The sequence below is a fragment of the Ixodes scapularis genome, unplaced genomic scaffold (assembly GCF_016920785.2).
Source record: "Ixodes scapularis isolate PalLabHiFi unplaced genomic scaffold, ASM1692078v2 PGA_scaffold2__306_contigs__length_199485367, whole genome shotgun sequence".
Classification (NCBI taxonomy): domain Eukaryota; kingdom Metazoa; phylum Arthropoda; class Arachnida; order Ixodida; family Ixodidae; genus Ixodes; species Ixodes scapularis.
The window spans coordinates 162,167,071-162,178,363 of NW_024609857.1; the positions used below are offsets into that span (position 1 = coordinate 162,167,071).

The 11,293-nt window shown below is 47.7% G+C and overlaps 1 protein-coding gene across 1 annotated transcript; it reads left to right on the top strand.

The window, feature by feature from the left end:
• The first annotated feature begins 9,828 nt into the window (after positions 1-9,828).
• LOC120848036 (uncharacterized protein K02A2.6-like) lies at positions 9,829-10,744 on the top strand. The gene has a single exon (XM_040219945.3). It carries the CDS (start codon positions 9,883-9,885, stop codon positions 10,729-10,731), a length of 849 nt encoding a protein of 282 aa, XP_040075879.1. The 5' UTR covers positions 9,829-9,882; the 3' UTR covers positions 10,732-10,744.
• The last annotated feature ends 549 nt before the right edge of the window (positions 10,745-11,293 follow it).

The window sequence follows — 11,293 nt, forward strand, 5'->3', positions numbered from 1 at the left end:
CTCTTCGGGATTAGCCGCAGTTTCTTGCAAGTCTTGTTGAACGTGAGGTGGGTTTTGACGGTAGAGATGGAGTTGTAGAGGTGAACATATCGCTTGGCAAGCCGCACCACCACAGGACCGTAGTCATTCCCTTAGCAAAAAGAGGCCGTACTTCAAACGAAGTTGAAATATATTTAGTACGAATATTCATTTTGTATTTATTCTGTATTATTTTGGCCGCATTCGAAATACGCGCGTAATGTATTCAAAATGCATTATAAATATGAATCAAAAATATTTTAGATATACCAAAAATATTATTCCTTCACACTCAAGATGCCATTTGTGCAATAAAAACCGGTTACACAATTTTTTTTTTATTTTCAATTTTGTCAGCAAATGGTGTTCTTGCGGTATTAGAAGGCACTACTAAATACATCTCACAAAGCCACATTAGAAACGAACACAAACACAAACACCATGACGCACTGAACAGCTCATTCACAGTCCCGTTGACTGCTCTAGAGCCTTATATAGCCTACATATTGAAGGTAATAATTTTTTCGGTGACCACCTCTGCGCTTATTAAGGTTCCAAGTATTCGATCTTCTCCTCGGCAGTCTGTCAAAGGGGAAACAGTATTTTGAAGTTCGTGGATGATATCTCTTACTAAAAGGCATTGGTACAACTAATAACAATTCGGCACAGTCCCTAAAACAATATCCACACAAACGGCTCATAAAATACATGTTATTGCTTCTCTGCGTAGCACCACTCAGGGCGAAGCGAATCAAGGCAGTTTCTTCACTTTAAAATTCTGTAAACGACTTTATTTTCGTGAGGACCTAATTCTCGCAAAGTTGGCCAATCGCCTACAATTCCGAAAAATAGGTCTCGTGAACAATTCCGGCAAAATGTAAAACATTAAAATATATATTGCGATCCCAGCGCGTCGCGAAAATTAGAATTTGCGAATTATTCCAAAACTCCAACTTTGACCTAAATCGCGAAATATTGAGCCCGCGAAAAATTAATATTTTACAGAAGTTGTTTTGCCAATTTCCTTTTTAGTAGTTGACTATTTAATATGGTAGTTAATGTCACTGTATTAAAGTCACTATTCACATCACGTACAATGGTGAGTATACACGTTCAGTGAACTAACATTGTGCTAACAAAACCACGCCAAACGTATCTGTTCACAGCACCTGCTGAAGCTTTCCAGCATCAGCAAATGTTGTGGTTGTAGTTCCCGAACCCCGTTTGTGATTGGTGTGCAAGGAACTGATCAGGTGTGTTCTTGATAGAAAAAAAGGAAACAATAACAAAAACTGGGCTGATTTATCAGTGCGATGCTGCGCAATTCAATTGCCAAACTAATCAAATGTATTTAGGCGCTTCAGTGTACTCCATATCTGCTTGAAGTGAACTTCAGAAGGGGAGCTTTTAAATATTTTTGTAGTTTAAGTCAAACTACCAAAGAATTGGAGTCAAAAGGTACTTAGAGTATAACAGAAAAGTATTTACGATTTTCGGGTATTTTAAGAGTATTCTGCACGTATTCTTGATTGCTCCATTTTTTTAGGGTTGGAGTATATTTTGCATGAATTAAATACATATTTCAAGAAATATATGTGAAAGGTATTTTGTGCCTATTAATTTAGTATTTACATATTTCAAAACGCATGAAGGGAACTTCAAATGTAGTTTAAGTAAAGGTATTTTAAAATGATTTTTAGAAGTATATTTTAGTACTAGGTAACAAAAAAAGAAGTTTATATTTTCGGTATATTTTTCGTGTACTTACAATTATGAATTGTATTCCAAATACACTCAAATTAGAATGTGGTATATTTCAAACGTATTAGTTTTCGCTAAGGGTTGCAAAGAGACTTAAATGTAAACATTTTCGACGGACGACATCGCGAAGAAAAATGTGGAGGGAAGCGCGCTGGCCGAACACGTCGAGAAGACGAACCACTCCATCGACCTTGACAACAGCTCCATCCTCGGAACGGAGAAAAACTGGCGGAGGCGCCTCCTGTTGGAGTCGTGGCACATTCAATGCACACGTGGCAACATAAACCGGTCGACGGGGACCCTTCCCAGCAGCTACGTTTCGGGGTTGAGAGGGATAATCCGGAAAACACCCGGGGGTGTTCGGGTTCGTGGGCAGGCCGTTCCGCGGGACAAAAACAGTCACCCGTGATCAAGGGACCGAGTTGGTTCCGAAACGTCGGGATTTTTGCTTTTTAATAAAGCTTGGTTAGAGTTTCTAAGTTGAAGATTTATTAATCATTCCTAACCAGACGGATGTCCGTCGAAAATGTTTACAAGTAGCAGGGTGTACATAAGAGAAACATTGATTCTCTACTGAAGTTTTAATGGCAAAAACAAACACTGATAAACAAGAGCAAGCAACACAAACATGGCCATTCAACACGTGTCCAGATAATGAATCACCCTGGCATGCACATGGACCGAAGTTTGCCGTAAACCATGCTGAGTACCTTCTTTTTTTTTATTGCGTACGCTTCTAAAAGATTTCTGGTCATCTAGTCTCAGCCCCTCCTTAAGATTGCTACGTGATGAAAGAGTGGCATCCAGAATCTGCACAATAAAAAAAAGAAAAAAAAAGAAAAAAGCAAGCGCTGTTCTTCTCCCCCCCCTTCCCCTTGTCGACCGCAAAGTTCAAGCATCCTCGCGCAATCTCTTACTAATGCATCTACCAGTCTTGCCAATGTATATCTTATTGAACGTCAGAGGAATCCTGTACACGACGCCTATCATACACTGAACATGTGCGCTTTGTCCCACCTTTGTTGGCTGCTCTTGGACATAGGTAGGCATACCATAGGTACGCCGTACCGCTGCGGTACGGCGTACCTATGGTAAGCCAAAATTCGGTAGATCTGTATAGCAGAGAGATTAGTTATCTGGACACGTGCTGTATGGCCATGATGGTGTTTTTTGCTGTGGTTTATTTTAGTGTGTGTTTTTCCATTAAAAACTTCCAGTTTATAGTCAGCGCTTGCCTAGTGAACAAATTTCTGTTTGGTCGTCGTTTTCTGTGCACTGTGCAGATTTTACTAAGCTATACTGCCCTCCTATTATATTTGAGGTCGCGTTTTCAGTGTTGAGTAGAGCCTTACAAGTCCTCAGACCAATTCTGAAATTTCAATGACTTCACACACAAAAGCTATTGCGACTTTTAGTTTGAGAATACGTTCAAATGTGTCTGTGAAACTTTGTCTATAAAGTGAGTATAAAAAAGTGACTATGAAAATAAATTTTTTCACACATTAAAGTAATCGGTAGAAAATTATTCTATCCTCAGTTGACCATCCGCTGGAGGTTAACTTACCACTGCGACTGGCGCACTTTCATGCACGTTACGACAAAGGTGTTCTGCAGCTACAAGCACTGCCTCTCTTAGTTTACAATGGTGGAAAGTAAAAAAAAAAAAAAAAGCGGGTGGGGCGTAAACACGCTTTAGTGAACTACGCGCTAACCTGCTTGCAGATTCGCTCATGCCTATCGGAACCGCCATTTTGCGAGTTTTCTTCGCGCGATAAGAGTCATTGATACTTAAAAAACGCATGGCGTGAAATATAATGTTTTCACTCGAAGTTAAGAGAAGAATAAAAGAATTGACAGAAAACGTTTTAAGTGAGCTACACAATACCCAAGCAGCACGGATTTTGGGCAAGCAATGGCCAATGTCCGGCGATGGTCTTTTGGCAAGTGGCCAGACAGTGGCCATTCATTGGCCAATGCTTGGCCGATGGCTGATGGCCAGTGGCCAGATAAAGGCCAGTCACCGGCCAGTCTCTGGCCACTGTCTGGCCACTTGGCCAAGGACCATTGCCAGCCATTGGCCAATGACTGGCCAACTCTGTGCTGCTTGGGTGGGTTCTAAAGAAATAGAAGAGAGGATAACTTACTCATCATCACGCAATATATAGAGGTGGCAAGGAGGAGTAAAAAAACGTTATGGATAGCATATCTGGACAAAGTGAGTAAGGAAAAACTCTGAGTACACCTGATAAATATAATTTAGATGTACATTTGATTACGCCTCTACAACAGGCATACCGAAATAATAAGGTTGTTATAACACGGTGCGCAGGAATAACCGAACTGGCAGAAGTAAAAAAAGAGGTCCTAAAAAGTATTTTACCCTATAGTCTCTGCTTTTTTATGATATAACAAACCTCAACACTGTTACGTCACGCCGCGGTGGTGGCGCGTCGGGCTCACTTCCCGTTTGGGACCGTGGGTGGAATTGTCACCATGTGGGACGTGCATTACTGTGTTGTTTTGGAAGAAACCGGACAAAAACCTGCCTTCTCGTCAAAACGCCGCGACTGCGGCTGCACAAAAAGAGTCGGGAAAGGTTAGAAGGATCAGTCTTTTCATGTATTTTCTGCCTGCAGGGTTCGTCTGAGAACGTATGTAGGTGCTGTGAAAAGGGAAACCAGACGCCGTCAGACCACAATGGCTTGTGCGGGAAGCACTTTGGGTTGAATTCACGGGTAATTGTCGACGTCAAATTTATTTGTTTTGTTTCAACATGAACGCGGGAAGACTACCAGGTTGTCCAGACCTCCCGCGGACTACGTTCGGTGCGTCTTCAAGTTCAAACGGCGGACTGATCGTTCAAACTGTCCCCAAGCAGCACATAAACGTGAAGAAAATGTCGAAAGAACGTCGAAGACGTCTGTAACGTGACGTCGTAAAACGTCGAAGGTCCGGACGTTACCCTCCTTCGACGTCGATAAAACCTTTAAATGTCCGCGAGAAAAGGTGCACAGAAGGTCGAGGGGACGTTCCAAATGACGTTTGTTGCACGTCACATGCACGTCTCAGTGGGCCGTTGCGTCCTCCCTCGACGTTTATGATACGTGTGTTTACGACATCCGGACTACCAACGACGTTCACGGAACGTCGAGAAACCTGTCCAAATTACGTTCCCTAGCCGTCGTGGGAAAACGTTGTGTCCCCCCCCCCCCCCCCCCCCCTCAAAAAAAAAAAAAGTATTTTTTTTTTGTATTATTGCGAAGGCAAGTTGCTATCATGCAAGTACGAAGGAAGTAACTAAAACACAGGTTTGGTACGAACTGTTTATTTGAGCATTTTCAGACACGAGATGCAATACGGAGCGCCTCCAAAAGACGTCCCTGGATGTGCCAGTCTCAAAGGTATAAAAGAACAAACAAATTCACGTAAATAAATGAACAAGAGACGATGTCACGCGGCGTGGAATGTTCCACCGCTTACCTCGTTCTGCTTCTGATTAATCCGCTGACGCACGTGCTTTAGCCGTCCCATTGCGCGTAGCTGGTACTCGCTGCGCGCACGGGAATGGTTTCAGAAGGGGGATCCCGTCCGCTGGGCGTTCTTGATTGGGATCGTCGGAGGCGTCTGAAGGGTCTTGATCGGAGACTGGACTTGACGCGCCGTTATGTGCACTGCCACTTGTTTTCTGGGGGGGCGTCATTCATATCCTCACAGGCACCTTGATCCGAGCAGTAGTACGATTCAACGTGTGAAGCGTTGTGGCCTTGAAAAAGGTCCTCGAGCCGTGACTGAATACGACGGCGTTTTTGGCGATCACCGACTTCTTCATGGGGGCGACTTGAACGACTCATCCAATCGCAGCACTTATACTGTATGCAGACTCAAAAAAAAAAAAAAAATCATGGCGACATAGCAGCCTGCCTGGTAGACCCGTAGACGTGACTGACGGCCGGTGCTAGTGACTGGCTTTCGGAAAAAGCTGGACCGGGTCCCAGAGCTGTTCTCTTTGGGCCAATTCGAAGAACAGAACATTCAGTGAAATATTTTGGGAACGACTGAGAAAATACGTGCGCCCGGAACTTAGGCTTGTCAATTGTTCGTCGTCGCTATCTTCCCCCACTTTTCTCTCTCGCCCTCTTCTTGCCGAGTTTCCCGACGCATCGCATGGGGCTCTATGGAGATGCCACTGGCACCTCCGCTGCCTACCTTTCCCCCTCTCTCTCGCGCCGTGCCGGCTGCTTTTTTTTCTTCTTTTTCTCTTTCTTTTTTTTGTGTTTTTTTTTTTTTTTACGGCACGTAAGTGCGGACTGGGCTTGAACGCTTTTTGGACCGTCATCTGGGCCATTCAGGGGTTGGCATTATGGATGTCAATTTCCACAAACCGTTGACAGTATCTACCGGATTTCGTCATTGCCTGGCATTTTTTTTTTGAGTCAACTTCAAAAATGCGCAAGTGAGCAGTGAAGTTGTTGTGTGCTGGCATGCGATTTTCGATTGGGTACGTCATCAGTGGCAATGAAAGCCAGATCTGTACTGACAGTCACGTGACAAGACTTTGCGCCCCGATATACCGAAAGCGCTAAGGCGCTGGAAGTTGGTGTTATAGATGAACTGTGATGTTGATGCGAATTTTTTGGTTGTGCGCAGGTGAGCATAGTGTTGTATGGGTGACACAATAAGCGGGCAACAGCTAGCGCGCGCTCGTGCGTCTCGCGCCACTGTTCCGGGGCGCCATATCTATCTGAGCCAGCGCACCGTTTGCACCACCCGCTGCGATCCTGCCGCTCTCTCACGCCCGTGACTATGTGTCGTACTCCGGTAGTCCTGCAATAAAGATGTGCCAGCGAAGAACCCCATCGGCCTGTTACTCCAGATACCACACAGTGGCGACGAGGACACGGATTTCGCTGCTACAACGGGATGCAGAGACCGTCGGACGACTCAGCAACTGAGGGCCTTTCAACTGATGTTCCAGTATCTGGCATCTTGAATCAAGGACCAGAGGACCGGAAGGCAGTCACGATGGCCTTATTCGGGCAAGTCGAACCTTTTGATGACACGAAGTGTGATTGGTTATCCTACGAGGAAAGGTTGCGAGCCTTTTTGAGAGCGAACGGGGTAGCGGACGCAAACCGAGTTGACGTGGTCATAAGCCTCATAGGAGCTGACACGTATAAGTTGCTCAAGACTCTAGTAGCGCCTGAGGACCCGGCATTGAAGAGTTTTGAAGATGTGCTGGCCGTTTTGCGAAACCACTTGTCGCCGAGGCCGTCGGTCATCGCAGAAAGGGCAACGTTCCATAAGAGAGAACAACAGGAAGGGGAATCGGTCGGAAAATATGTCGCCGAGCTCAAAAGAATGACACAGACGTGCAATTTTGGAAGTAACCTGGAAGAAACCCTCAGAGACAGATTCGTCAGCGGTCTGAGTCGTGTTGACATTCAGAGAGTTTTGTTTGCCGAAGATGAGAGCCTGACATTCAAGAAAGCTGTGGAAAAAGCGTTAACTATTGAAAGAGCCACCATGAATGTGCAGGCGTGTCATAATAAAGCGGACAACGACCAACTCGAACTGCAGAAACTGACGGCAATGAAACCGAAAGCGGTAGTGGGGGCTCAGGACAAATGTTTCCGTTGTGGGTCCCCTAAGCACATTGCCTCGTCATGCCCGCACCTTAACGCTATTTGTTATCGCTGCAACCGTGAGGGTCACTTCCAACGTTTCTGTAAAGCATCACTGGCCAATACAACAGGCAGAGCAAAACAGTTCAGAAACTTCTCCGCTGAGGAAGAAAAGAGTGAAGCGATATACGGGCTTCAAGACAGAAACATGAATGCGCCGTTCTACTACACGCTCAAGGTCGGGAACGCTCCTCTTCAGATGGAACTAGACACCGGTGCTGCCGTGTCTATCATTTCGAAACGCCAGTTCCAATCGTTGTTTCCTTGCACAGAGCTGTCTCCGGCGTCACTAATACTGCGCACGTACACCGGCGAGCGTGTCAAGCCAAAAGGAGTGGCGACGGTGGACGTAGAGTACCGAGACTTCAAAGGAAAACTTCCGCTTCACGTACTGGGAGAAGATGGGCCACCTTTGATTGGCAGAGACTGGGTCTACAAGCTCAAGTTTGACTTGGGATCGCTAAACGCGGTCAGCGTTGATGTAAAAGCGTCTCTCCAAGACATCCTAATACGCTACCAGGATGTGTTCAAGGACGAGCTCGGATGCATGCGAGGGGAAGAGGCTCGGCTAAGCTTAAGGGAAGGTGCGAGTCCAAAGTTTCTGAAAGCTAGAAGTATGCCGTTCGCCCTGAAGCCAGCTGTAGAAGAAGAGCTAAAGAGACTGGAGGTGACAGGTGTCATTGAAGCGGTGGCCCATAGTGACTACGCTACACCAGTTGTCCCGGTTTTGAAGAAGGATGGGTCTGTACGCCTTTGCGGGGACTACAAAACAACGGTAAACCCTTGCCTAGACGTGGAGCAGTACCCGTTGCCAAGGTTGGAAGATATTCTAGCAACGGTAGCTGGGGCGACTGTTTTCTCGAAAATAGACTTAAGTCGTGCATACCAGCAAGTTCCGGTCCACCCTGAGTCACAACCCTATCTGACAATCAACACGCACAAGGGTCTCTTCCGCGTCAAGCGTTTGGCGTTTGGGATCGCTTCAGCTCCAGCACTGTTTCAAAAGATAATGGACAGCTTGCTGGCGGGAATTCAAGGAGTAACCTGCTATCTCGACGATATCCTGGTAACAGGGAAGACCGCCGGGGATCACCTGAAGAATTTGGAGCAAGTCCTAAAGAAACTGAGTGACAAGGGCGTCCGAGTCAAGAAAGAAAAGTGTGAGTTCTTGAAGGCAAGTTTGAAGTTCCTGGGGCACCAAGTCGGCGAGCAAGGGGTAGCTGTGTTGGCAGAAAATGTGCAAGCGATCCTCGATGCACCTCAACCGCAAGACTCAAAACAGTTACGGTCGTTCTTGGGAATGGTGACATTCTACGGAAAGTTCCTCCCAGACCTCTCGACCACAATAGCACCGCTGAACGAGCTACTAAGAAAAGATGTCGTCTGGACCTGGAGCAAGCGCTGTCAAGACGCTTTTAACATGGTGAAGAGGCCTCTGGTTGACGCACCTGTCCTGGCACACTACGACCCCAAGGCAGACCTTCAGGTGTCATGTGATGCCTCGGCATACGGTCTCGGAGCCGTCCTGTCCAGGGTGTACTCCAACGGCGACACACGGCCTATCGCGTTTGCGTCGAGAACCTTGACATCGAGTGAAAAGAACTACAGCCAACTAGAAAAGGAGGCACTGGCTATTGTGTTTGGCGTGAAGAAATTTCACATCTACTTGTTTGGACGATCCTTCGTGTTGGTCACTGATCACGAACCGTTGCAAACCATTCTTGGTCCAAAGACGGGAATTCCGAGCATTGCTGCCGCACGTCTGCAGAGATGGGCTATTACCCTTTCCGCCTATCAGTACCGATTGGTTTACCGACCGGGTCGACTCAACGTGGAGGCGGACTGCTTGTCACGACTTCCAGTTCCTGGGTTTCAGGATGAAGACTACGAGGATGACGTCGCGGCGTTTCTCAGTCTCCGCCTGCAGTCTTTTCCGGTAAGCAGCCAAGAGATCGCACAATTTACAGCAAAAGATAAAGAGCTCTGTCAAGTGGCAAGGTTCCTTGCCGGTGCGTGGCCCGCAAAAGTAGAAGATGGTCTGAAGCGTTACTCTGCAAGAAGAAGCGAGCTGACGTGGCACCAGAATTGCCTTTTGTGGGGAATGAGGGTTGTGATCCCGAAGGGACTGCGCGAACGCGTACTGGACGAGCTGCATGAAGGGCATCCTGGAATCGTAAGGATGAAAGAACTGGCACGCAGCTATGTATGGTGGCCGGAGGTCGATGCGGATATTGAATATCGCGTCAGGTCGTGTGATACCTGCCAACAGCAGCAGAGTCTTCCAGGTACAGCCCCGCTGCATCCGTGGTCCTGGCCAACTCGTCCGTGGCAAAGGCTGCACTTGGATTTTGCGGGACCCTTCCAGGGCCGTCATTTTCTGGTGAGCGTCGACTCCCACTCCAAGTGGCCCGAGGTTTTTGTGATGAACAGCACATCGGCCGAAGCAACTATTGAAAAGCTGAGGGAGCTGTTTAGTCATTTCGGTCTGCCAGATGTTGTTGTCAGTGACAATGGCCCCCAATTTTGTTCCCAAGAATTTCAGATTTTCTTGCGAGAGAACGGTGTGAGGCACGTCAGGACCGCCCCCTACCATCCATCAAGTAATGGGCTGGCTGAGCGTTTCATCCGCACCCTGAAGGAGGCCTTACGAAAAGAGATGCCGGGCCGGCCTCTGTCCCGTCGACTAGCAAGTTTCTTGTTAGCTTACAGAAACACACCGCACGCCACAACCCTTCAGAGTCCTGCGGAGTTGCTGCTTGGGCGGCGGCTCACTACCCGTCTCGACAGACTGCGACCCTCTGCAGAGGAAACTGTTCACCGCAAGCAGGACGTGCTACAGGTGAAGCACAGTGGCAAACACCAACACTTCGTGCCGGGTGATAAGGTGTACGTCAAGAACTTCCGGCCGGGTGAGAGGTGGTTGCACGGAGTCGTCATGGCTAGATCCGGACCGGTCTCCTACAGGCTTCGCGTGACCACACCGCGGGGGACCTTCGTGTGGCGGCGACACCAAGACCACCTGCGGTTGCGGGAGAGCTCTACCCCAGAGGAGGAGGAAGGTGGTTTGCTGATACCGAGTGTCCTGCCATCATCGCCAACCCCAGGGCAAGGGGGACTCGTGAACGAGCTGCCTCCAGTTGGGTCACCGGTGGTAGAGGGACAAGACATGGGATCAACTCCAGTCTCCGGTCGTTCCCCAGCCCAGCCGCAAGAAATTCAGCGCCGGTATCCCGAACGGCAACGGCGTGCGCCTAATAGGTTTTCGCCTTGAGAAGGAAGAGAAAAAGACGAGGACTTTGTGTTTTTCAAAACTGTAATTATTTTGTATTTAGTATGTCTGTACTTTGTACTTTCCAGAACTTCAATTATTCTCGTGTTTTGTTAAATTGTCATATCGTGTTACTTTGTGAGTATTGCACTGGAACGCCGTCGAATGGTATTACTGTGCTGAACTAAGTGTGGGGGAGTGTTGTATGGGTGACACAATAAGCGGGCAACAGCTAGCGCGCGCTCGTGCGTCTCGCGCCACTGTTCCGGGGCGCCATATCTATCTGAGCCAGCGCACCGTTTGCACCACCCGCTGCGATCCTGCCGCTCTCTCACGCCCGTGACTATGTGTCGTACTCCGGTAGTCCTGCAATAAAGATGTGCCAGCGAAGAACCCCATCGGCCTGTTACTCCAGATACCACACATGGGTTACAAAATACGAAGAGAAATTGACGAACCTTAAAACAAACTCGGGTGGTCGCGGAGCAGTATGGATGCTCCTAGGAAAGGATGCAGGCCTGAAATCACAGGGAGAGGGGGTAGTCTGGCGGCGCCCCTGAGGCGC

Excerpts from the sequence above, each read along its gene's own strand:
- LOC120848036 (XM_040219945.3), top strand. The coding sequence starts at position 9,883 with ATGAACAGCACATCGGCCGAAGCAACTATTGAAAAGCTGAGGGAGCTG.